The sequence below is a fragment of the Haliotis rufescens genome, unplaced genomic scaffold (assembly GCF_023055435.1).
Source record: "Haliotis rufescens isolate VD_foot unplaced genomic scaffold, xgHalRufe1.0.p SCAF_9, whole genome shotgun sequence".
NCBI classification, from domain to species: Eukaryota; Metazoa; Mollusca; class Gastropoda; order Lepetellida; family Haliotidae; genus Haliotis; species Haliotis rufescens.
In genome coordinates this window covers 20,302,777-20,330,633 of record NW_025964383.1, presented here as the reverse complement: position 1 = coordinate 20,330,633, position 27,857 = coordinate 20,302,777, and the positions used below count along the sequence as shown (strand labels likewise).

The window sequence follows — 27,857 nt, the reverse complement described above, 5'->3', positions numbered from 1 at the left end:
CAGGCCCCGGAACGAACCAATCCGTGTGTTGCATTTTGGACCAACCAGGAAGCAGCCAATTTCGATCCGGTTCCTCCCCTATAAAACAAGAGTGGATTCGAGTGGGTCAGTGTCACTTGTAAAATTGATGTGATAAAATCAAGAATGGCTGAAACAAAGAAGAGTGGTACGATGACGCGTGGCGAAGATGTGGTGATGGATAGTACAGATACTCGTGGATGTTGGAGTAAGAGTCATGCCGAGGATGCGGTGGCACTGCTCAGTCAAACGCCATCGCACTATTATCTACGCTTTGAAAGAAGGCTCGCTTCGTTTGAGGCGTGGCCCACGCAAACGTATCAGACTGCTGAAGAGATGGCCCATGCGGGCTTTGTCTACACTCAGGGTGCCGATGGTGTGTGCTGTTTCCAATGTGGGGTGCGGCTGAGACAATGGGCACCCCACGACAATCCTTGGGCGGCACATCACAAGTGGTCCCCAGACTGCGATTACCTCAAGCTAACCGGTCTGGTGAAACACCAGAAGCAGCTACAACTACACTATCTCTGCAAAGAGAAACAGAGGTACACGAATGACGTAGCACAGCCGGCTGCCTAGGAGGACGTTTCCCGTGTCCTGCGTTCCTGTTCAAGTTCCCTGTTCAAGTTCCCGTTCAAGTTCCTGTTAAAATGTTTTTCTTTTCTTTGTTGGACCGCTTCGACGATCCTTGTCTTGTCATGAAGCTTTGGCATGGTGATTCTTCTTGGACAGCAGCAGAAAAGTTTTTCTTCCCCAAAACGGCCCTTTTCAGGGCCACCCATCTCACCCAAAAGACAACTTTCATCCTTTGCTTTGCCATCCCCCACCCCTCCAAAACAAAGAACCCACACCCTCCCCTAGACCTCTTGGAGGCAAACGTCTAAAAATACAATAAATAGATATAAATAGATATAAAAAGATATAGATATAGAGACACGTAGTACATCACGTCAAACATCACGTGTGCATGAAAACACGTGTCACAGTACGCCTGTCGACCTACACGAGTGTCAACACCTCGGTATCCTTAAATAATAATAATGATAATAATTTGAAAACACACACACACACAGGGCACTACGTTTGCATGGCAACACACAAAGTACATGACGTTCACATCGCGACATGAAGTCCATGACGTGTGCAAACGTCACGCAGGTGTATCGATCTTTCTCTATTCATCTCAATCCTACATCCATGGTTGTAGTCGCACACACACACACACACACACACACACACACAGGACACCACGTTTTGCCTGACAACACGCTATTCTATGCATCAACGTCAACGTCTGTTTGAAGACATACACACTCACACACACACACACACATGACATTCCGTTTGGCATGGGAGTGACACAACGTACATCACGTAGGCATTCCCACGTTCATGTCTACCTATGAAGGTCCACCTTCCTTTAGCATTCAGACGACCGTCTACCTAAAAAATACCAAGGCTACCCAAGAAGAAAAAAACGGATCGAAATCGGACCAATCCGAAGCCTGGATTGTCGACCAATCAGAAGCGGCGCTCGGGCCATGCGGGGCTCTGATTGGTCGAACAGGGGTTGTGCTTTCTCTCCCATGGTAAAATCCATTTCCTATGGAAAAGAAACACAAGGGTCGGTCCGTTTTGGAAAACCGAGGTGCAGGCAGGCAGCGGAACGAACCAATCGAAGCTGCTGCCTGGCGAACCAATCAGGAAGCAGGGTGTCAGTGCCTCTCCTATAAAACAAGAGTGGATTCGAGTGGGTCAGTGTCACTTGTAAAATTGATTCATCATCATGAGCAACAGCAACAACACCAGCAACAACATCAAGTCTGAAAACTTGGATCTAGAGATCGCCAGAGTGACACAACCTTTGCCCGGGTGGAAAGAAGCATCACCACCACCACCACCATGGTCTCCACCGTGGCAATGCAATAGATGTCAAGGGGGTCTGCCCGTGTACGCTCTTGGTACAAGGGCATGGGATGGCACTTTCAAGTGCGTGTACTGCGGCACTGTACTGAAGGACACCTACGTGCGTCGGTTAACGCACACCAGTAGGTGTCCTGTCAGGACACAGATGAAAGTCCACCCGTGCCTTTGCACCATTGCGTGCACCTGCATGTAAGCATCAAAACGGCCCTTTTCAGGGCCACCCATCTCTCCCGAAAGACAACTTTCCTCCTTTGCTTTGACGACCCTCCAACCTCCCACACACCGTGAACCCTACCCCACCTCCTCCCTCCCCCCCTCCCTTCACCACGTCTATGTGTAGAACAACAACAACAAAAGATTTTTGACGCGCTTCTTTCAATGTCGATCCTGTTCCCCCTTTTACGGGCGCTTCTCCGGGTTTTCCCCTCCTCCCCGGACACGGAGGTGCCGCCATCTTGAATGCGTACGCCACCGGACACTGATGCGACGCCATCTTGAATGCGCACGCCACCGGAAACGGATGTGCCGCCCTCTTGGAGGCGCGCGCAGGTACCCATCATGCACTGCGCAGGTCACGTGACCGGAAACGGATGTGCCGCCATCTTGGTCCCAGAATCCTGAGCTGGTCCCAGAATCCCGAGGGGTCCAGCGCCGATGTAGACAACTACTATGGGTTGCTGAAGACCTACTCTACCCTGGAATCTTCACGGGTCTGTTCGGTATGTGGTAGATAGTTCCAAGCAATGCTACAGTTTATTTCTGACAATAAGCAAGTGATACTCAGTGATAATCAGTGTGTGAGTGCCATGTTTCTGTTGAACAGGAGGTGGTGATCTGGCTGTACACTACTTGGTCCAAATGTAAGTTCGTGCTGTCAATTGTAAGTGTTTTTGTTATGTCATTGATTGTCATTGATTGACAACTGTCGTATTGATTGATTTGATTAGATCTTCTGTTGACTTTTTTATATTGCTGATTTGCATTTTGTTTCAGGCTGTAAAAGACTGTAGAACAGAACTACTTTGTTTTAACCCAGGGACACCAGAAGGAATGCTAAAAAACAAGCAAATAGCTGAAAAGAAAATGTTTCTTCAAAGTAACAAGCAAATAGCTGAAAAGAAAATGTTTCTTCAAAGTGTGGACAGTTCCCTAAACCAATTGGTGTAAGTAGTAACTAGCATCGGTCGTGGACCACTCAGATTTCTGGGACCGCTCAGATTTCTGGGACCAAGATGGCGGCACATCCGTTTCCGGTCACGTGACCTGCGCAGTGCATGATGGGTACCTGCGCGCGCCTCCAAGATGGCGTCGCTTCCGTTTCCGGTGGCGCGCGCATGCAAGATGGCGTCGCATCCGTGTCCGGTGGAGTACGCATGGAAAGAGGGCGTCGCTTCCGTTTCCGGGGAGGAGGAGGGATAGGGGGAAAACCCGGAGAAGCGCCCGTACGAGGGGAACAAGATCGACAGGGTTGTTGTTCTTGTGTTGTTCTAAAAATAGAAATAGACGTGGGGTGGTGGTGGTGGTGGTGAAGGGCGGGAGGGAGGGGGAGGGGAGAAGGGGTGGGTTCACGGTGTGGTGGGGGTTGGGGGGTGGGGTGGGAGGGTCGTCAAAGCAAAGGAGGAAAAGCTGTCTTTCGGGAGAGATGGGTGGCCCTGAAAAGGGCCGTTGGAAAACAAACTGGAAACTGGAAACTGGAAACGGCAGGAACACTGGAACACTGGAAAAACTGCAAACGATGGGAAACGGGTAAAAACAGTGGGGCAGCATGACCCATGCGTTAGTCACTTTGTTCAGAGGATCTCACTTCTCCATCCTCTACTTCCATCTCATCCTCGGACGGAAGGTGTCGTCGGCGCTTTGAAACGTGTTTTCGTGAGGGGGACCTGTTCCGTTTTCTTTTCTCTAGACGAGGTGTGATGCCTACCCGGAGTTGTGTGAGACATTCTTTTAGGTCGAGGACATCGGAATGCATGTCTTCGATGAGATGAAGCACTTGTGCCACGGGTGTCACGGGTGTCACGGGGGTCACGGTTGCCACGGATGCCACGGGTGTCGACGTGGACGGTGTTGCTAACGTTTTCTTTCCACTGGGTTCTGGGCAATCTGCAGCGAAATGACCCTGGGCTCCACAGTTGTAACAGCGGTCCAGGCGATGGGGAGTCTTCTTTCGACGGGGTTCTGGGCAATCTGCAGCGAAATGACCCAGGGCTTCACAGTTGTAACAACAGGGGCCCTGGTACTGATTCTCCTGCTTCTCCTGCTTCTCTTGACTGTTCAGCTTCGGACAGACATAGTGACGGTGACCTTGAGTGTGGCACTCGGTACATGTCACTTCAGGGCAGTACAGGTAACTGTGACTGTCGGTCTGGCACATCCAACAACTGTAACGAGCTGACATGATGGGTTTCATAGAATGCAGTGTGTGTGAGTGGCTTCGCTCTTGTTTTGTTTTTATAGGAGAGGCACTGACACCCTGCTTCCTGATTGGTTCCCCAGGCCGCGCCCCCGATTGGTTCGTTCCGGGGCCCGGCCCGCACCTCGGTTTTCCAAAACGGACCGACCCCTGTGTTTCTTTTCCATAGGAAATGGATTTTACCATGGGAGAGAAAGCACAACCCCGGTTCGGCCAATCAGAGCCCCGCCTGGTCCGAGCGCCGCTTCTGATTGGTCGACCACCCAGGCTTCGGATTGGTCCGATTTCGATCCGGTTTTTTATCGGGATGTGCATTTCGATCCTGTTTTGTTTTTTCTTCATCCTACAGACAACATAACACGACTATGAGTTTTTAACAAAAAATTTAATCCCCCTGATCACATGAACCAACACCACAAAACAAAAGTCACAGGATGAGGGGGGACATCCCTGTGATTTTTGTGAACACGAGGGAGGGGTGACCGCGAGGGTAGGAACGTCTGACCACTTTGAAAAAAAAAAGAAACTTTGTCACTTGGGGTGAACAAGACACTCGACTCTTCGTTTCCGTGCTTCTTGGGACACCAAACGTCTGTATTTTTCGTTCACTTCTCCATCAGGACAAAACACACACAAGTATTCGCAGGGGACTTTGGCATGCTTCAGATGTTCTTTCCAGGGTTGGTCTGTGGCTTCCCATTGGCGGAGTGCCACACCGCAGCAATAACAGGTCACACAGTCCCCTCGTCCTGGATAGAAATAGCCAGCCATGGCCATGTCATAAGGGGTCTGGGTCATCTGTTGAGGCCACGTTTTAAAAGACCTCAGACGTTCTTGAAATGAATCATAGTGGGGATGAGAAGGTTGACACAAGGTGTAAGAAGGAAAAGGTCTCTCCAGAACGTCACCGAGTCGACACCTGTCGTCCATCAAGAGTGTGTCGTCCATCAAGAGTGAACGTTTTCTCGCTTCTTGTTCTCTCGCCTTTTCAGACACCCACTCGGAATCGGTGACGACATCTCGGCAGGATGACATGGCATTCATAGAACGTCTTTGCTCCATGATGACGGTGACTTCACTGAAAGAAGGTCTGAGGGTTCGCCTGCTTTTATGAAACTCTCCACCCTACACCCTTCAACGGAAGGTCATGACTTTAGCTTTTATGAAACTCTCCACCCTACACCCTTCAACGGAAGGTCATGACTTTAGCTTTTATGAAACTCTCCACCCTACACCCTTCAACGGAAGGTCATGACTTTAGCTTTTATGAAACTCTCCACCTCCTCCATCTCCTCACGTGACGTCATCCTGTGTTTGGATTGACGGACACACGGCATGATCCATGACATGATCCATGACATGACATGGCACACGGGGAGGGGTGTAGGGGGGATCGATGCGTCCTGGAATGACTGACACCAGGCAGCTGATCTTTCAAGCATGGCCTTTCTCTTTTATCTATTTTTAATTTTATTTCTTCACTTTGGTGTGCACTGACATGACAGAGGCACAGACAGACAGACAGACAGACAACATAGACGACATCTCAACTCAACCTCTACCCTCGGTTCGGCACTCTATTGGAGTTGAGATCAATCAAGACACAAAGAGTCAGTTCAATCAATCACTGTTTAATCATGAAAAAACCAATCACAACCCGATACAATGGAAATACGAAAAGTCAATGGAGGAAGGAGTGCTTTGCATGTCCCTACATCAACCACAACAACAACAACAACAATAACGCGACAACGTTTTCCTCTTCCATCTTCAAGCTCTTCCATCTTCAAGTCCCTAAGAGGTGGTCCTCCCTCAAACCTGTGAGAGGCCCAACCATTCAACACGTACAGTCTATGGCCTCCCTGAAACAGACATGACACATCACTTGATCACGGTTGCAGCTGGCGTGTTGACAAAGTTCTTCGAGTGAAGAGGAGGATCACCATAAGATGTGATCCTCAGATGCGATAGGCATGTCATCATGTGTCACTATGCTGTCATAGGTCAACATACTACAAGTACAGTCTATGAGCTCCAGCTCACAGGCATGACACATCACTTGCCCGCTGTTGCAACTGATGTATCTTAACATGTTGTTGTGTCGGCAAACACGACATTCGCGTTGTAGGGGAGTGAGTTGAGCTTCTCCATAAGGATCCAGGTCAACGTTGTCATCATCATCATCGTCGCAAACCATGGGCGTACCTGAGGAGTAGACATGAACCTCTTCCGGGGATGCTGGTGACCAAGAAGCCTCGAGCAGGGGAAGCGTGTCCAGATCCATGGAAGGGAGAGTGGCCATCTTGAGCGCTTCATGATCATCGAGGTCACCCGTCGCCATCGTCACAGGGGCATTCGGTGAATAGGTGGGCTCCCGAGGGGTTTGTTCCCACCACTGTTCTAGCACGGACTGGGCTGAACTGACATCAGGGGTCCTGTCAATCATAAGGACAGAGTCCATTTAGGATAGGCATAGGTCATGCATATGAATCACATCAAGAATGACTGAGACAAAGAAGAGCAGGGTACTTACAGTTGTTCTTGAGGAGAGATCTTCAGAGATAATTTCTTCCGTGATCGTCTTTTTGCAGGCGTTGCAGGTGTGGCAGGTTTCAAAAAGGATGTCCCCCTCGTGTCGATGTCTGTTGTCGCCGCAGTCGTGGTTGCTGTGGCTGCTGTGGTGGTGGTGGTGGTGGGGACTGGCGCTGTGGGGGTGGGGGTGGGGGTGGGGGGTGTTGCCGTTGCTGTGGGGGTCACCACGGCTGTGGGTTTCCGTGTCTTTTTCTTCTGGATCTTCTTGATCGTATTCTTCGATGTGCCTTTCTCGGGTTCAGTCAGCTTCCTCATCTTTGAACGTATCTGGTCGCACATCAGGTTGTCGCTCTTCGCACGTAACTTGGCATACGCGTCGTCGGTCTTCATCTTTAAACACAGCAAGTCGTACACTTCACCCCACAGTTCAGCAGTCATGTTACCGTTCCCCTCTCCACTGCTTCCTTGGCCACACATGTCGCTTCGTGTCTTGTCATTCAACCGTTTCGACATGTTGTTCGACATGATGTTGTCCGGATGTTCTGTTCGTTGTTGTTGTTGTTGTTGTTGTTTCTTTCCAAGTCTTCACGGAGGTGCGTCAACACTTGATGGTACTCTCTCCAAACACGCGTTTCTTCCAGATAAAACGCCAACAACCAACACAACGTGGGGCTTGGTCCGTTCAGTGAAAAGTGATGACCGGAGAGCGTCGGTCGTATTAAAAGCCACGGAGGTCCTGCTTTCTGATTGGCCCGTTCCGGGGCCTGACTTTCACCTTGGTTTTCCAAACTGGACCGACCCTTGTGTTTTTTTTCCATAGGGTTAGGCTTGTAGCGTGAGAGAGAAAGCACAACCTCGGTTCGACCAATCAGAGGCCACCCTGGCCCGAGCGCGGCCTCTGATTGGTCGATCATCCAGGCTTCGGATTGGTCCGATTTCGATCCGTTTTTTTTTTCTGTAGGGGTCCATGTCGATTCAGTTTTGATCCGCTGTCATGAAAATTTTTAGTGAAAGTCGTCTCTGTACCCAAAGGGGAGCGTGTCTACAGGTAGCCCTGTGATGTCGTCGTAGACGAGACGTCGCTTGTCGTACACGGTACGATAGTCTTTTCGGGTGGGTCGGGTCACGAGTGCGTTTTCGTGCCGAGGGCCTTTTCGAATGATCTGATGAGGGTAATCCAAACTGATTTTCTCCTCCTCTTTCCCAGGTCGTTGTCCCAGTATCAGTCCTTTCATGGTGTCAAAGTTGAGATGGCGTTGGTTTCGGTAATTCAAAGTGAACCCTCGCACTTTGCAGGTCATGCGCGTTCCATCGGGTCTGGGGTTCATTAACTCGTAGCCATAGTTTTTGGGGCCTCCCGACACAAACGTCTTGATGGTGTTTCCGTCCAGTTCATCCGTAAACTCGCCCAACGAATGACCCAGCTCTGGATTCGCGTCGTGGGGTCGATGAATGTAAATGACGCTGTCCGTGTCAAAGTACAACACCCTGCGGTCCACCAGGGCAAGGGTCTCGTACAGCTTGAGACGTGCTTGGGCGGTGACCCAAGCAGCGATGGCGACGTTGAAATGAGAATGAGGGGTTTGGAATTCTTTCTGCTGGGTATAGGTCACTTCCACCATGTGTTCGTTGACAACGACCACATCCTCGATGGTATTGCGTTCATCCCTCCACAAGGCAAAGTACTGTACAGGATCGTTCATATACACGTTCTGACTGTAGTCTACCCGTTGCCCAAACTTGCCCCAGAGCGAATTCAGTTGCATCTTGGCAATCGTGCGACGTCCTGGATTTTTTTCGATGCGGTCCTTGTCCAACCCAATGCCTTCTTTGTCGTAGATCTCCTGGATGTACGCGTCGTGATCCGTACATCCTTCGGGGTATCCGCTGGCTTCGAGCTTCTCCTTGAAATGTCGATCGATGTAAGTGTCAAAGAGTCCCACTTGCTGTGTGTCGGGGTCATGCTGTGCAAAGGTGTCAAAATGCCAAACGTCGTAGATCTGAAGCACCCAATAGTCATACTTCTTCATGGCTTCCTGGAGTTCTACGGTGGCGTACGTCCCCACCCATGACCTCTCTTCGTCCGTGTGCTCGCAGGGGGAGTCTGACCGGGTATCGGCACACGTGCGGCACAAAGGACAGAGCAGTTTGCCACCCGATCTGTAAGGCAGTAGCGGATGGTAAAGTCGTTTCGGGGGTAGGACACGGCATTGGATCAGGCCTTTCAGTTCAAACAACGTGTCCACAGGGGGTTGATGGAGAAGGGTCGGGTGTCCCGTGGGAAACGCTCCGGTCTTACAAATGTAGGGGTAAAGGGAACAAATATCGATGTACTTGATGGTTTCACCTTCTTGGGCTTCGTAGCATAATCGCGTGGCATTGGTGCGTCCTCCATAGAAGGCGTCGCGAGGGTTGAGTGGCCCGGGGACGTGGATACAGCGGGGTCCCTGCAAGAAAGCACGCAGAGCGGAGTCCTCCCGTTGCATTTTCGTAAACTCGTGCTCCCACAGGGTGACGATCCGTTTCACCTCAGGGTGTTGACTCAAGAGACTCAAGCGGTAGTGGGTGTCGGTGTAACGGGCTCCCAACGACGAGCCCAGGACGGGATGCGGTTCTCCACGTCGGGTCTTGTGACAGGCCTGGCACCCATGCCAGAAACAGCCCAGGAATTCGTAGACGGTGCCTGTCGCTGGATCGTAGCCATCCACGGTGTACCGATGTTGACCCCCTCCACACGTGAACTCTTTTTCACCGCCATTCCTGGCGTGCTGGAGGTGCAGATGGGGGTCCGTTTCCATCAGATAGTGGAGCCAGTGCATACAGGCCTGGGAATAGTTTCTCTTGGGTTGGTAGCCTTGAGGTGGGAGAATGGCGATGGTATTGGGTTTCAGGTCGTGTTTTCGGAAGGATTTGATGGTGAACGCTGCAGCTGTCATCACTTCCACAAAGGGATCCATGCCCACCGAGTGGATGGCGTTCTGTCGGAACGCGGCGCATCCCTGTCTCAAAATGTCCACATCGCTTTGGCAGTAGGTTAAAAGTTCTCCTTGTAAGTCGAACAAGGCTCCTTCTTGCACTTTTTGGGTATGCCACTGGAGGAAGGCTGTGCGTTCCGCGGGAGACATGCCATCGGGATCGTACGTGACAGCTGGTGGATAGCGACCTCTGTAGGTCTGGTTGACTCTCGTATTGAAAAAGTGTGGAAAGTACCCTTTCTTCATTTCTTTCAGCCCAAAGCTCTTGGGAAAGGCTTTCAGGGGGTAAGGGATGAAATTTAAGCTGTCTTCGAAACATAACCGTCCCAGGGTCATTTGCAAAATTTGTTGGCCATGCCGAATCTTGGTGGGGAGTGTCACCAGGAGGGGGGACAGACCCTTCAGGACTAAGTGTAAATCATAGGATCGTGCATTATGGGCCATCACATAAATGCGATCCTCCTTCGGGACTGTATGGCAGGAGGTGTTCTTGTTCTTTGGCTTCTTTGTTTTCTCCACTTCCATGACCTCTTCCCCCTCTTCCATCTCCACCCCCTCTTCCCCCAACTCCTCCCCCTCCTGCTGGGGTGATGCCTGTCGTTTGGAAGCGTGCTTTCTTGAGGGGGTGTCATCCCGTTTTCTTTTTTTCCCCAGGTGACCTGTCGTCCCCTTGCGTGTGTTGCCCTCCTCTTCCTCTGGGTGGGGCTTCTTCTTGGGTATTTCAGACAACGTGGTCAACCACACACACACATCATGTCGCGTGGTGGGGCCTCGAAACACGATCTCATGGCTGGGACCATACCCTTCTTCTCTCCATGGACAGTGTTCGCACAAGTTCTTGCTCACTTCACTGATGCATCGTCCACATCCTAGTTGCACCACGCACAAATTTGGAATGTGTTCCCCCGTGTCTTGCATGCATTCAAAATCGTAGAAGGCGTATTGAACATGGTCTCGTAGGGGATGTTGTTCATCTTCCCCCTCCTCCTCCTTCTCCGCTTCCTCTCCCTTCCCCTTCTCCCCCTCCTCGTTTTCTTCACGGAGAGGCGTCATGTAACAGCGATGATCTGGGGTCATGGGTTCTCGGCACACCAAGCAGGGATGGTCTTCATCGAAGCACGCGTGGTGAGCCATGGGGGTCTCCAAGAAGCGGACCAGCTGAAAACAGTTCGGGCACCTGTGAATCGATTGACAGACGCTGGGTTTTCCCTCTGACGGTGACTGGAGATGCCGGGTGTAACACGTTGGATTGGGGAACCAACCTTGACATGTCAAGCAAGGGATCCCGTGCTCTTCCTGGGGTCCACAATAACTAGAGTAGAAGCAGCGGGGACAGCGGTATTCCTTGGTGCAGGGATGGTTTTCGGGATGGTCGTAACGTTTGTCATAGCGTTCGCAATAATGGTTAGAGCCATAAAAAGCGGGCATGGAAGTGATGACATCGTAGTGCTGATCATGATGGTAGAGATGCAGCACGGTGGCGTGGGGTGGAGCCTCATCACACTTGTACAACAGTCTCTGACCCACCTCTTGACTGTAGACTTTCAGTTGATAATGCAGACGGGTCAAGGCCCGTCCCACGCGTGCGAGGTCGTCCAGCCCCCGACAGGGACCTTCGGGCAGGCCAAGGCTTCGAAACAAGGCCCGTGCCCGTATGCCTTGAACGTCGACGCGATCCGTTCTCGTCAGGCTCTTTCGCTGGGCGGTCCATGCTGGGGTCAGAGGGTGAGGCTTGTGGGCATAATGCTGTGCCACCACCAGGGCCCGTGCCAAACAGGATTGATCTTCGTTCTTGATCCGTACGATGCACTTTTTGCGTGTTAAAAAAGCTTCGAGTCCAATCACGTTTTTCAGCCGGGGAGCACCACTGCTCGATCCTAGCCTGTTGGGATCTGCGACGTGTACTAAGGTCACATCCATTGTGGCATCGATGTTCAGGTCTTTGTTGGACTGTTGGACTTTTTCCAACGCTTGCAAAATAGTTAGCCCATGGAGATCTTCAAAACGTCGAAAGGGAATCCGTATGGGAGTGTTCAAAGCGGGATGATCGATACCTAGACCAATACGATCTCCCTTCTGACCTGATATCTGTTCATAAAAGTCATCGATCACCCTGTCAAATAAAGCTGGCAGTTCCATGGGGACGCGTTCCGGTGGTACGGTGTCCAAGTAGTCTGGGTTGAAAGTCAAACGATAGGTATGATTAGTAGTTCTTAGCCGTCTGGAGCGGGTGATATCTTTCCTCTCCAAACGATAGGGCGTACTTTGGTTGCTCGTCATGATAGCGATGTGTGTCTGATGAACGTCTGTACTCTAAGAGGTGCTGAACGTCTGAGGGGTTGACAACCCTTCCCCAAAACAGGATCGAAATCGGACCAATCCGAAGCCTGGATGGCCGACCAATCAGAAGACAGCAACGACCAATCAGAAGACAGCACCCGAACCGAGTTGTGCTTTGTCTCCCATGGTAAAATCCATTTCCTATGGAAAAGAAACACAAGGGTCGGGTCGTTTTAGAAAACCGAGGTGCGGACCAGGCCCCGGAACGAACCAATCGGTGCGCTGCTTTTTGGACCAACCAGGAAGCAGTGAGTTTCGATCCGGTTCTTCCCCTATAAAACAAGCGTGGATTCGAGTGGGTCAGTGTATGTTACATAAAATTGAGGTGATAAAATCTAGAATGGCTGAAGCAAAGAAGAGTGGTACGACGACGACGACGACGCGTGGCGAAGATGCGGTGATGGATAGTGCAGAACCTCGTGAATGCTGGAGTAAGAGTCATGCCGAGGAGGCGGTGTCACTGCTCAGTCAAACACCATCGCACTATTATCTACGCTTTGAAAGAAGGCTCGCTTCGTTTGAGACGTGGCCCACACAAATGTATCAGACTGCGGGCTTTGTCTACACTCAGGGTCCCGATGGTGTGTGCTGTTTCCAATGTGGGGTGCGGTTGAGACAATGGGCACCCCACGACGATCCTTGGGCGGCACATCACAAGTGGTCCCCAGACTGCGATTACCTCAAGCTAACCGGGCTGGTGAAACACCAGAAGCAGCTACAACTACACTATCTCTGCGAAGAGAAACAGAGGTACACGAATGACGTGGCACGGCCGGCTGCCTAGGAGGACGTTTCCCGTGTCCTGCGTTCCCGTTCAAGTTCCCGTTCAAATGTTTTTCTTTTCTTGGTTGGAACCCCCAAGTGGACAGCAGCAGAAAAGTTTTTCTTCCCCAAAACGGCCCTTTTCAGGGCCACCCATCTCACCCAAAAGACAACTTTCCTCCTTTGCTTTGCTAAACCCCAACCCTCCAAAACAAAGAACCCACATCCTCCCCCTAGACCTCTTGGAGGCACACGTCTAAAATACAATACATAGATATAAATAGATATAAATAGAGTTAGATCCATAGATCCATAGAGACACGTAGTACACCACGTCAAACATCACGTGTGCATGAACACACGCGTCACAGTACGCCTGTCGACCTACACGAGTGTCAACACCTCGGTATCCTTAAATAATAATAATAATAATTTGAAAAAACGCACAGGGTACGACGTTTGCATGACAACACACAAAGTACAACCATGACGTTCACATCGCGACACGAAGTTCATGACGCGTGCAAGCGTCACGCAGGTGTATCGATCTTTCTCTATTCATCTCACTACGACACGACTCAATACACACACAGAACACCACGTTTTGCCTGACCACACGCTATTCTATGCATCAACGTCAACGTCTGTTTGAAGACATACACACACACACACACACACACACACACACGCACACATGACATTCCGATTGACATGGGAGTGACACCACGTACATCGCGTAGGCATTCCCACGTTCATGTCTACTTATGAAGGTTCACCTTCCTTTAGCATTCAGACGACCGTCTACCTCAAAAAATACCAAGGCTACCCAAGAAGAAAAAAACCCGGATCGAAATCGGACCAATCCGAAGTCTGGGTGATCGACCAATCAGAAGCGGCGCTCGGGCCAGGCGGGGCTCTGATTGGCCGAACCAGGGTTGTGCTTTCTCTCCCATGGTAAATCCATTTCCTATGGAAAAGAAACACAGGGGTCGGTCCGTTTTGGAAAACCGAGGTGCGGGCCAGGCCCCGGAACGAACCAATCGGAGCTGCGGCCTGGCGAACCAACCGGGAGGCAGGGTGTCAGTGCCTCTCCTATAAAACAAGCGTGGATTCGAGTGGGTCAGTGTCACTTGTAAAAATTGATTGAAAAGAAAGCATCATGATGAGTAGCAGCAACAGCAACAGCAACAGCACCAGCACCAGCAACAACTACCCCCTGAAAGAAAACTGGGATTTAGAGATTGCTACAGTGGCACAACCTTTGCCCGGGTGGAAAGAAACATTACCATCACCACCACCACCATGGTCTCCAGCGTGGCAATGTGCCCGGTGCCATGGGGGCCTGCCCGTCTATGCCCTTGGTACAAGGGTACGGGATGGGACTTTCGAGTGCGTCTACTGTAAGACCATCCTCAAGGACACCTACGTGCGTCGGTTAACGCACACCAGTAGGTGTCCTGTCAGACACGACATGAAAGTCCACCCGTGCCTTTGTACCGTGGGATACACAACCACGTGAGCATCAAAACGGCCCTTTTCAGGGCCACCCATCTCTCCCGAAAGACAGCTTTTCCTCCTTTGCTTTGACGACCCTCCCACCCCCCACCCCCCACCACACCGTGAACCCACCCCTTCTCCCCTCCCCCTCCCTCCCTTCACCACCCCCACCACCACCCCACGTCTATTTCTATTTTTAGAACAACACAAGAACAACAACCCTGTCGATCTTGTTCCCCTCGTACGGGCGCTTCTCCGGGTTTTCCCCCTATCCCTCCTTCTCCTCCCCGGAAACGGAAGCGACGCTCTCTTTCCATGCGTACGCCACCGGACACGGATGCGACGCCATCTTGCATGCGCGCGCAACCGGAAACGGATGCGACGCCATCTTGCATGCGCGCGCAGGTACCCATCATGCACTGCGCAGGTCACGTGACCGGAAACGGATGTGCCGCCATCTTGGTCCCAGAAATCTGAGCGGTCCCAGAAATCTCAGTGGTCCTACCCCGATGTAGGTTACTACTTCGGTGCGAACCGGGAATCGAACCCACAGTCACGGGTTTCTGGCGTGCCCAAGGGACGCAATTCTGCAAAGCGAATAGCGGCGCCCTAGACGACTGGGCCACCCGTGCCCCCAAAGATCTTGTGAACTCTTTCAGAAATTCAGACCCTCTCGTACCTTATGATTCATCTATGGTTGAAAGTAAGAAGGATTCAATCGTAACACGATTAAGCAAAAATGGAAAATTGAATAATGTGGTTTTCCCTTCTCCGTCCAAAGGCTCAAATCAGTTATCCTTTCTACCAGGGCAAACAAAATATAGCCTCTGATCAGAGACAGGCCCTGGGTAATGTTCGTATTAACATGCCAGAGGAAACCGTGACTCTGGATGCTAAGAATATCCTCTCTGTGAAACAGAATTTTCACAAAAAGAGGAAACCGGACCCAGAATCTAGGCTACGAGAATCCATGAGTGAATCTGCTTGACCTAATCGTGGAAGGGGTAGGGGACGAGGGCGTGGCAGGAGTCGAGGGTCAGTTTTAAAGAAATGTGCAGGAGCCACAAATACCGTAGTTTCACCTGGTCAATTTGAGCTATGTCATGGCCTGTTGTCCTTGTTCCTACGTACATTAGCTTTATATATAAATTAATATAGTATATTATAAGTATATTATTAAAACCTACTTGTTCAGACTAAGTGCTCGTCAACCAAGCCAGCGAGCCTGACCACCCGATCCCGTTTGTCGCCTTTTACGACAAGCTAGGTCGACACACAAGCGTGATAACTTCTTTATCATATGATGTCATTCTTCAATTCTGTGCTTGAAATCGCTTTTCCTCTCTCACAAACATTACCGAAACATTGCGAGTTTTCCTGGAATGCGCGCATTAATATATTTTAGGGTAGGTCACAGGGTAAGTGATGTGTTAGTCGGACAGTGGCCAATATACTTCCAACTGAAATCTGTTTCTTATACAGTGGGGAAGCAACATATACGCAAAACAACAATTGTTTTTACTTGCCTTTCGCGGCAATCCATTGGTCTGTCCGCTAGAGTAACTGCCCTTTGTCAAAGGGAAGGGAAGTTGGCCTGTTCTGTCATAACGTTAAGAAGTGCAGTCAGATGTACACACAGCGACAAAACGAAACAAGGTAACAATTCAAACATATTTCGGCCAAATCCAACCATTTTTATTTGTGGAAAAGATTTCAAGCCGCAAGCTACGTCATAGTTAGACACTCGATTTTCCGTATATTATTATTTTGATAATGATAGCAATTATCCCTGTAGTTTATCCAGATTCATGATGGTTAATTCTGACTCGATCGCCGAATGACAAGGGCGACGCCATGTTTGTTTAAGAACACTGAAAGTAGTCCCTACTTGACCTTTGATTTTTGCATCTCTATCCGCATATGACCAAAACAGATATCGTTTTTATCCGTTGGGTTTATCCTGCCGAGAAACCTACCCATTATAAGATAATTCAATTGTATCAACTTAAGCTCTTGCGCAATAGTAATACAACTTTTTTTAAAAAGAGATCCGAAAGTGACGTGATTTTGTCTATGAAACATACTGTGTTGTCACTCTCACAATAACAGCAGGAATCGTTATGTTGTCTTCCGTACTTTAAGACTTAACAACTAAACACATTATCAATATTGCAAAGCATTTCTAAGATATATATATATAAGCAACATTTTCTTTTAATGCTGTTGGAAGAGCATGAATCGTTCATATATGGAATAAACACACATACTTAACAGATCTATATATTGTATGATTGTTCAAATTAGGAATCGTTAACTAACTATATTCTCTGATTTTTTTTCTTTTATTTCAACTGTTATCGAAGCACACTTTCAACCTGTGAAGATCCGGGGTAGAATAGGTCTTCAGCAACGCATGCTTGTCGTAAAAGGTGATCGGGTGGTCAGACTCACCAGCTTTGTTGATGCATGTCATCGGCTCATGATAATCACTGGATTGTCTGGTCCATACTGTTATTTCCAGACCGCCGTCATGTAGCTGGAATATTACTGAGTGCGGCCATAAACAAGAAACAAAACCAACTAATCGAAGCACACTTTCATTTCTATTTCAGTTGAAGTCGTCAGTGTCTTTTACCTGTGGAAGACGTGCGCGAACACTGAAACAGCCGTCTCTCTCGCTCTGAGGACGCCGAGATGGGAAAGATAGACATTCCTGATATCATGGCAAAAAAACATGCCTCAAATCGTCGCCCTAGGAGAGTTCAGTATAGACCAGCCCTCCAGCTTCCTGGGTGCGACGGCCCGTGAAGATCCGGGGTAGAATAGGTCTTCAGCAACCCATGCTTGTCGTAAGAGGCGACTAACGGGATTAGGTGGTCAGGCTCGCTGACTTGGTTTGGTGCATGTCATCATATCCCAATTGCGTGGATCGATGCTCATGTTGTCAATCACTGGATTGTCTGGTCCAAACTCGACTATTTACACAGACCGCCGTCATATAGCTGAGTGCGGCGTTAAACAAACAAACAAATCCTGGGTGCGACAGAGGGAGGTATTCCAACGCCAACCAATTCAGGCCAACCGGTGATAGTCCATTGCCGTAGCAACACAGTGGACGAGAAGAACATTTTGGTGCTGCGGCCATTCTGAACTCCGAAGGAGATAGTGTCTCAGACATGGGCATTCATGTCCACTGCTTTTGTGAGGAGATTAACAGGTCCTTGGAGGCCTGGTTTGTCAAAATCCCCAGGGCCTTCTTTGGATTCTCAGACATAGTGGGGGAGATTTACATCTCAAGAAAAGAAAGCCTTCAGGTTGGTTGGTTGTTTAACGCCGCACTCAGCAATATTCAAGCTATATGACGGCGGTCTGTAAATAATCGAGTCTGGACCAGACAATTCAGTGATTTATATCATGATCATCAATCCACGCAATTGGGATTGATGACATGCATCAAACAAGTCAGCGAGCCTGACCATCCGATCCCGTTAGTGGCCTTTTACGACAAGCATAGACACCTTTTACGACAAGCATGGGTTGCTGAAGACCTATTCTACCCAGGAATCGTCACGGGTCACCAATTAAGTCATAACCAAAGGGGTGTTATCTGTTTTAATTAGCTCGGAGAAAAAGATCTAATATTTTGAGCTTCCCACTATTAATGGGTGCAAAATGAGTGTATTTTGAAACTTCTATAATTGCGTTTTGTTTCAAATAAGAAAGTGATTTTGTGTTTACGCCTCCCTTTAATTTACTTCAAAAGTACGTAAAATTCCGTGAATTTCAATGTGATTTATTCATTAAGTTACTGACGTTTATTTATGATAAATCAATTGCATCAACTTAAGCTCTTGCGCAATAGTATTAAAACTTTTTTTAAAAAGAGATCCAAAAGTGACGTGATTTTGTCTATAAAATATACTGTCTTGTCACTCTCACAATAATAGCAGGAATCGTTATGTTGTCTTCCGTACTTTAAGACTAAACAACACAACACATTATCAATATCGCAAAGCATTTCTAAGATACATATAATAGCAAATTTTCTTTTAATGCTGTTGGAAGAGCATGAATCGTTCATATATGGAATAAACACACAAACTTCTATTTCAGTTGAAGTCGTCAGCGTCTATTACCTGTTGAAGACGTGCGTGAACACTGAAACAGCCGTCTCTCTCGCTCTGCGGACGCCGAGATGGGAAAGATAGACATTCCTGATATCATGGCAAAAAACATGCCTCAAGTCGTCGCCCTAGGAGAGCTCGGTATAGACCAGAGGCGTGTTCAGGAGGGCGGGCGCTCGCGATATTACGCGAGCGCCCGCTGTAGAACACGGCTGACCGCGCGAGCGCCCGCGTGTACTCGCGATCAAGCGCGGGAGGTAGTTCGCCTAGTCATTCAAGATGGCGTCCAACATTGTGCAAATGATGGAACTGTGCCTAACAAACGGAGATAATACAAAATTGATCCCTCTTCTGTCTTGTGATAAAACACTGAGAGCAGTGTGGGCGTAATCTAAATAAGTGGCATCCATAGCCTCCGACGGCCTTGATATGTCCTCTAACGCCAACTCAATATAGCAGTCCCGACACCCGGCGACGCCATTTTGAATGATGTGCCGCGAGAGCGAGAACGCGCCTTCCGTTCAGGAAGGCGTTATAGTGTCTCGCTGTTCCCTCGCGCGAGCGCCCGCCCTCCAGTTTCCTCGGTGCGACGGCCCGTAAAGATCCTGGGTAGAATAGGTCTTCAGCAACCCATGCTTGCCGTAAAAGGCGACTAACGGGGTCAGGTGGTCAGGCTCGCTGACTTGGTTTGATGCATGTCATCATATCCCAATTGCGTGGATCGATGCTCATGTTGTCAATCACTGGATTGTCTGGTCCAAACTCGACTATTTACACAGACCGCCGTCATATAGCCGAGTGCGGCGTTAAACAACAAACAAACAAATCCTGGGTGCGACAGAGGGAGGCATTCCAACGCCAACCAATTCAGGCCAACCGGTGATAGTCCATTGCCGTAGCAACACAGTGGACGAGAAGAACATTTTGGTGCTGTGACCATTCTGAACTCCGAAGGAGATAGTGTCTCAGACATGGGCATTCATGTCCACTGCTTTTGTGGGGAGATTAACAGGTCCTTGGAGGCCAGGGCCTTCTTTGGATTCTCTGACATGGTGGGGGAGATTTACATCTGAAAAAAAGAAAGCATTAAGGAGGGTACCTGAAAATAGGCTCCTCTTAGAGACGGATGCACAATACCTGTCCCACAGAAATAACCGGACCAGCACCCTAAAGACAAAGGCGAGGTCGCCGACGATCTGTACTCGCCACCAGCATAGCCAAGTTTTGTACGTCATAAGTTGGTTTTGTACGTCATAAGTTTGTTGGCTGGTTTGTTGTTTAACGCCGCACTCAGCAATATTCCAGCTATATGGCGGCGGTCTGTAGTAAATAATCGAGTCTGGACCAGACAATCCAGTGATTGATATCATGAGCATTGATCCGCGCAATTGGGATCGATGACATGCATCAACCAAGTCAGCGAGCCTGACCATCCAATCCCGTAAGTCGCCTTTTAAGGCAAGCATGGGTTGCTGAAGACCTATTCTACCCCGGAATCTTCACGGGTCTGGACGGTTTAGATGCATCGTTGGTTTGTTTTACGCCGCACTCAGCAATAATCCAGCTATATGACGGCGGTCTGTAAATAATCGAGTCTGGACCAGACAATGCAGATATTAATATCATGAGCATCGATCCACGCAATTGGGATCGATGACATTCATCAACCAAGTCAGCGAGCCTGACCACCCGATCCCGTTAGTCGCCTTTTACGACAAGCATAGTCGCCTTTTACAGCAGGCATGGGTTGCTGGAGGCCTATTCTATCACGGATCTTCACGGGTCTGATGCATCGTTATCATCCGAGGACCACGCTGCTGAGGAAAACATCCCCATTGGAGACAATTAAAAGAATTCTTTTTCATAGAATGGAAGGTCTCGCAGTGACATAAAACTGTCAAAATTTAAAGCTGCTGAAAATATCAGATCTCATGTGTTTGGCAATGATGAACCAAAACCTCAATGGATGTTATGAGACAACTGAATTTTTTCAAGAGATTGAATGCCCATCATGCCACGAACAGCTAGGGGTCCTTGAGGTTTGAAAAGATTTGCTGTAAAATTATGTTGACATGTCAAAACAATCATATGTGTGTTGCCAAAAATTACACTAATCAAAGGTCAGGAAATCAATCTGGTACCAATCCCTTTCAGGTCAATGACACTTCTATGCTTTTTCAATCTCATTAAAATCAGATCTTAGATATCGCTAAACAAAGATCTGAGGACATACCATTACGGGTCACGTCAGAACGACCTTTCGCGAACTTTGACCAACCACTGAAATGACAAACATCAGCCAATTAAAAAGGAACTTTCTTGAGCTTTACGGTACTCGTTTGTTGTTTAACGCCGCACTCAGCAATATACCAGCTATATGACGGCGTTCTGTAAAATAATCGAGTCTGGACCAGACAATCCAGTGATTGACATCATGATCATCGATCCACACAATTAGGATCGATGACATGTATCAACCAAGTCAGCGAGCCTGACCACCCGATCCCGTTAGTCGCCTTTTACGGCAAGTATGGGTTGCTGAAGACCTATTCTACCCCGGAATCTTCACGGGTCATTGAAGCCGCTAAGAGGCTTTGGTCCCGTTCATTGGAGAAGCATAATGTACGGTTTACATGTATACTTTCAGATGGTGACAGCAAAACCCACAAGGCAGTCAACCCTTATGGACCGGTACCAGACATCAATGTTGACAAGGAAGACTGTATTAACCATGCTCATAAAAGGATGGGCAAAGCTCTTCTGAATTTGTCCAAAAAATATATAAATAGATTGGGTGGTAGGGGCAGAGGAAAGCTCACTAAAGACAAAGCTCAAAAGTTTTCCGTATTATTACCGCTTTGCCATCACGAACAATGTTGGTAACATCGATGGTTCAAGGAATGCAATCTGGGCAAGTTTGTTTCATTGCATGTCAACTGATGATTCTCCCCATCACACTAAATGTCCCACGGTCCCTCAAGTATGTAAAAGGCGACTAACGGGATCGGGTGGTCAGGCTCGCTGACTTGGTTGATACATGTAAATGATCCCAGTTGCGTGGATCGATGCTCATGATATCAATCACTGGATTGTCTGGCCCAGACTCGAATATTTACAAACCGCCGACCGCAGTGCGGCGTTAAACAACAAACAAACCAACTCAAGTTTGTGTATTTTAAAATAGAGCACTGGCTTATGATCTTGAGCCTCATGCTTGTCATGTATTCACACATTTATGCTCGGGAGTATGCACGCCAAACACAACAGAACATGGAAGGAAGCCGTCATAGTTTACTCAGACATCGCATCCATACATGACGTCATCATATGACGTAACGAGATAATGCGTACTTGGATATTGCGGGAAACTGTACCACACAAGATGTAAACAACTATAAGGAGAATACACTACAATGCTCACGCAGACATCAGACATATTCTAGCTAGATGCAGAACAGATGATACCTGTGTATCAAAGAATGTCTGATGAAAACCTCCTTAAGAGGATGGTGAAAGGCAAGACAGAATGCTATAATGAATGCTTTGACCGTCTTTGTGGGTGCAAGGCGGTTGCATCGGGCAAGTGGCATCTGCAATATCTTCCTTCATGAGGGTACTTGTCACATTTACTCAGGTAATGAACAAGCTTGCAATAGAAGCTAATGAAATAACAGTAGCTTCTATTGAAAGACTTGATAATGTGAGAACCCTCAAAGCAATGCCAGGTGACATCTAAGATAGAACGTAGCGCAAAGTAGGAGGCTAAAAGAAAGGGACCCAGTTCATGTTGAGGCAGCTGAAGGTTTATTGTATGTGCTGGGAAGTTTTAATTCCTGTTTTTTTGTACATGCATTGTTTCATGTATCTTGAATACATCCCTTTTGTAAACTAAGATTTTATAAGGAGGAAAACCATATACAAACGTATTTCCTCCATAAACGTTATTTTGGATCTTAGTGAACGTAGTTCTCAACTGTTATTGGCCCGATTTAAATGAAATTTTGTGTACATATAGTCAAGTGATCTTTACACAATAACAGAGAGACTTTTTAATGTTTTGGTGTTAAAAAGTAAATTTTGGGTGAAATTCAACCTCAAAATGTAAAATTTTGAAAAACTGTATAGATATCTATACCTGCCTTTTTTCTCTCTGTCATTGCACCTAACGCCATACAAGCTGTGTTGTACAATTGTAATTATATGAATATTCTTATTAACCTCAGAGTGGTCAGGCTCGCTGACTTGGTTGATGCATATGTCATCTATCATGCCAATCACTGGATTGTCTGGTCCATACTCGATTAATTTACATGAACAACAAACCAACCAACTTCTCTGGCACCGAAAGTTATTCCTGACGGCTCTGCTACCGGGTGATGGCGGACATGTCCATTTGCACGTCGATGAAATTTGCATACAGACGAATGAAGGAGTTAGCAGGTCGAACAAATCAACACCTCCATCCCCTCCTCTGAGTTGCTTATCAAAATAGCATAGAGGAGGGGCATCGTAATCTGAAACATATCATAAGTTATGACCACATGAATTATTATAAATCATGCTGACACATATACATCATTGTATTTGATACATGTAATGATAATCTCAATATCTTACAACTTATATCCACAGTAATACCTTAACATCATAAACATGTAATCAACCTTGTTGGAGACACCAAATATCAAACAATTCCTTACTTAGTTTTGAATGACAGGCATTGTCTATGTTGATTATTAATTCATGCACTTAATGATATTTGTATTTATCAATTATTGTTACCTGGAGGGTTGACAGGGCCGCAATCCTAGACAAAGTCAATGCTGTTGCCGAGGTCAAAGCTGTCCGTGTCCAGCACGGGCAGCCAGGGGCCACGAACCATCGGTTTGGCCCCTGTCTCTTCTGTGTTATTTTCCTCGTGATCGGAAACTTGAAATAATGCTTCTTATTAATAATGTCCTTTCAATCACATAGAAAAGTGCTGACAGGATTCCTTGTTAAAAGATAGATATGTGTAGTGTGTCCATGCATTCAAATAACATAGGAGCATGGAAAAAGCATGTATGAATCATTCCATTTCACAGACCATATCCTAGACGGAGTTAACTGTATTATCAAAATTCAAATATCCAGAAATTTAAAAGCTTTTCCTAATTGCGTGGATCGATGCTCATGATATCAATCACTGGATTGTCTGGTCCAGACTCGATTATTTTACAGACCGCCGTGCGGCGTTAAACAACCATCCAACCAACTTGCTTTTCAAATAATTTTGAATTATGACATGGTTGAAATTTGAAGCATAAAATTCAGACATTGCAGATAAATTAATGCAATCACAATTGTGAGGACATGTTTAGCTTTTTTTATTCGTTTGCCTCTTTACTATTTTTTATGTGATGCTTAACACCTAAATCAAAACGAAGATTTTGAACTAAAATACTTTACAACACAAGGCAGATCCCATTGTATTGTTAAAACAATGGGGAAGATTTGGAAATTTGTCTCCGGATAAGTGAGCTGGTATTAATTTCAATGTCATTGTCCTGATTATATATTTGTGGGCAATAGAAAGTGGCACTGGTCCTTGCAAAACAGCCTAATAGTAGTTGGTTGGTTGTTTAACGCCGCACTCAGCAATATTCCGGCTATATGACGGCGGTCTGTAAAATAATCGAGTCCGGACCAGGCAATCCAGTGATTGACATCATTTGGGATCGATGACATGTATCAACCAAGTCAGCGAGCCTGACCACCCGATCCGTTAGTCGCCTTTAACGACAAGCATAGTCGCCTTTTTTACAACACAGTATCAATAATCATTTGGCAACTTTATTTTCTTCAAGACTAATATTTTGCTTGTATTTGATATTTATATCCTGTGACCTTTTTTAGTTCGGTACAGATTCAACATGTTGAAAGACTTATTCTTCATTACTACTATATGAAGATAAGATTAGGATATATGTGCTCCAAATGAATTTATTGATGAAAAATGAAGGGCTTCCTTGAGTAGTCACAGGTAGACAATTGTGTAATCAAGACGCAAACATTTCCAGGGTTAGAAATAAAATTAAAAGCTTTACAATGATGGTAAATTTTCATTAAAAAATTGGCCATATCTTCCGAGGCTCCAGGCTACCTGCCCGGTGAGGGAACATTTGTTCAGTACGCTGTCCACTTGTCACTTAGTGCAATACCACTCCCCTTTCCCCTTAGTAAGTTATAATAAATGTTAATCTAAATCCTTAAATATATATCAATAACATTTAACATTCAAAATGTATGAAACATATTCACTTATTTTTAATATTTCAAAAAAAGTTAATTTTTTTAGATTTATTAGGACTGACTCATTATACTCCTTTAAAAATATGGCTTCAGGTCCAAAGTGTGAACTAGTGTGTCCTTCGAGATAATTTAAATTATTGAAACACACACCCACCGAAAGGCCTGAAAAGACATGTTGCCCAGGCAGGCCAAATAAATAAGAGAAGAGTAGATTTGGTGAAAGTTCTAGGTGAGGCAGTACTTGTGGGTAGTTAAGCAAAGGTAGTTAAATGGGCAACTTGAGTTGCCAGCAGCAGCGATGGGCGACCAGTTTCGCCAGCAGCAATAGCGGTAAGAAAATAATACATATCCCGTTGAAAAGCGGGCAGAAATTGAATAAGCCAAAGAGTTGGAATCCCAACCGCTGATGAGCAGAGGGATGGAAGGTTCCCGCTGAAGAGCAGGAGCCTATAAATTTGGTGATGTCAATGACATGTAAATTACAGCATACATTAATTGAGCCCACAAGTACTATGCTCGCCATAAACGTTTATTCTGAAGAAAGAAACATACATTATTATAAAGTAATCCACACATGTAAATGGACAGTGACATTAGAGAATTGGCAAGGTAGGGGAGGGTGGGATGGAAATAAAATAGAACTGTGAAAGCTAGAGATAGCGCCGAAACCAAGAGCAGCGAAAGGCAAAAAGATAGCAAGTGATGACGTCACCAGTTACGGGGTTAGACGTTCTGTGTCACCTGAAAGGAGATGGCGGGACAACGATGTCATAGTGTAAACAAGGGAAAAGTATAAACAGGAAATGGTAAAGAAGATGGTTGAGCGGATTTCAATAAAAGTAATTAGTGTAGGTCACTGTTATTGAAACACACACCCACCGAAAGGCGTTGAAAGGACATGATGCCCAGGCAGTCCAAATAAATAAGAGAAGAATATTTTTAATATTTCAAAATAATTTAATTTTTTTAGATTTATGAGGACTGACTCATTATACTCCTTTGAAAATATGGCTTCAGGTCCAAAGTGTGAACTAGTGTGTCCTTCGAGATAATTTTAATTATTAACAAAGACATTCTTCCATTAACGTGTAGGCCACATGTAGACATGTTAAAACTTCACTACCACGAGAGCATTTCTTTCAAATCATTTCTAAGATTCATATTTCAAGAAATAAGGAACAAGGAAGTTGGCTGTTTCTACTATGACTATCATGGTATGGTTGATATTTTTAACATTTGAAACTGTCACGAGTAGATCTAGCCTACAATTGCGAAAATCGCAAAAACATAAAATTCATATTCCCGCCATTGCATTGACAGTACACACACTCAATTTACTGATAATGAATTAATGTGACTTACCGCTTATCTCTTCCTTGGTGTCGGAATCGAGAGAATCGACTGATATGTCCGACTCGAAGTCCGGCTCTCCCAAATCATCGTCGACTCCTTGACCCACCGCTGACATGATGCTTGATGATGGACAGCTTCGATTGGAATGTTGTGGTCTGTCACATGGTGCTATTTTTATCCCTATAATCTCGGCGGGAAGTGAACGGTTTTTTTATATTTCATTTGTGTTCATCGCGCCGATTCGATTTTCATGGTAACATGCTAGTTTTAAATCTATATCTGTGATAGTCTAGCGCTTTTACTGTCCTTTGTCGACAGATTTTAATATCTATATGAAGGTATTATTACTGTATAACATGTTTTAGTCACTATATATGGCTGAAATATTGCCGATGTGACTTTAAATCTTAACTCACTCACTCACTCACGCTTATTCGATAAACGAAGATAAAGATTAAAGCATATAATGTATAATGATTTACATTGAATGTCATATTTAAAACTGTTGGTAATTACAACATCGAACCTTGTTTTGTTTTACTCGGGCACCTGTAACCTCTGTGACGTGGCATGTCAAAGGTCGCGGGTCACGGTATTTCGTTCCAGACGAACAATCTGAAATTTGCCAACTCCGATATGGTGGATGGATTGAAACCAAACTGTCGATAACCGTAACAGCCTCATTTGTATTCGTGAAAAAAACAAGCTTAAGTCTTGCAATAATAATAAAGTATTTAACAATAACAAACAGCATGAATACCAACTTGACATACTGAAATTAAATGATAGATTATTAATTTAATAATTTAGTAATGAATTCTACTGTCAAAGACCTAGCTTTTATTTAGACATACGAACTCGTTCAGACCAAGGTAATAAATAGCTTAATCGGGAACCGGTATTCAAGTAATTTTAACTGACATTTACACGTTCATAATTCAACATTATATATAGTTTTTGTTTACATATTTATATGACCAATAAATTATCAATATATTCGGCACTGCATAAAATCTATTGTTACCAGGCCCGTGAAGATCCGGGGTAGAGTATAGGTCTTCAGCAACCCATGCTTGTCGTAAAAGGCGACTAACGGGATCGGGTGGTCAGGCTCGCTGACTTGGTTGATGCATGTCATCGATCCCAATTGCGTGGATCGATGCTCATGATATCAATCACTAGATTGTCTGGTCCAGACTCGATTATTTACAGACCGCCGTCATATAGCTGGAATATTGCTGAGCTGCGTTAAACAACAAACCAACCAACAACCAACCAAATCTTAAATCGCCACGAAACGAGGTAAAGGGAAGTTAGCTCTATATAGTCATGAAAAGTGCCCATTGTATATCTTGACATTTGTTTGCTTACGTTATTTTGTTTGTTGTTTTAAAGGCGGTCTGTATGTAATGGAATATGTACAAGACAATCCAGTGATTGGCATCATGAGTATCCATCCACGCAATTGTAATACGATAACATGCATCACCACCCGTTCGTCTCCTTTTACGGCAAGCATGGGTTGCTGAAGACCTATTTTTCACGGGTCATTTGCTCACAAGTTGGGCGAAATCGTGTGTAAGCACATGGGCAGATCACCCAATTGCGTGAAGATCCGGGTGAAAT

General features: G+C 46.5%; 2 protein-coding genes across 2 annotated transcripts; one reads left to right on the top strand and one right to left on the bottom strand.

Annotated features, from left to right (window-relative positions):
* Positions 1-6,061: 6,061 nt before the first annotated feature.
* Positions 6,062-7,402, bottom strand: LOC125377333. Its single transcript, XM_048390364.1, has 3 exons — positions 7,177-7,402; positions 6,891-7,056; positions 6,062-6,792 (listed from the first exon to the last, which is right to left on the bottom strand). The coding sequence occupies exons 1-3, from the start codon at positions 7,400-7,402 to the stop codon at positions 6,297-6,299; spliced, it is 888 nt and encodes a 295-aa protein (XP_048246321.1). The 3' UTR covers positions 6,062-6,296.
* A 5,142-nt stretch (positions 7,403-12,544) lies between these two features.
* LOC125377332 (baculoviral IAP repeat-containing protein 3-like) lies at positions 12,545-12,988 on the top strand. Its single transcript, XM_048390363.1, has one exon. The coding sequence runs from the start codon at positions 12,545-12,547 to the stop codon at positions 12,986-12,988; it is 444 nt and encodes a 147-aa protein (XP_048246320.1).
* The last annotated feature ends 14,869 nt before the right edge of the window (positions 12,989-27,857 follow it).

Bases quoted from the DNA above. Each gene is read 5' to 3' on its own strand.
- LOC125377333 (XM_048390364.1), bottom strand. From the start codon at position 7,402: ATGTCGAAACGGTTGAATGACAAGACACGAAGCGACATGTGTGGCCAA. The intron at 7,057-7,176 runs GCACATCGAAGA...CCACAGCGCCAG, and splicing joins GCTGACTGAACCCGAGAAAG to TCCCCACCACCACCACCACC. The intron at 6,793-6,890 runs GTAAGTACCCTG...TATGATTGACAG, and splicing joins ATCTCTCCTCAAGAACAACT to GACCCCTGATGTCAGTTCAG.
- LOC125377332 (XM_048390363.1), top strand. From the start codon at position 12,545: ATGGCTGAAGCAAAGAAGAGTGGTACGACGACGACGACGACGCGTGGC.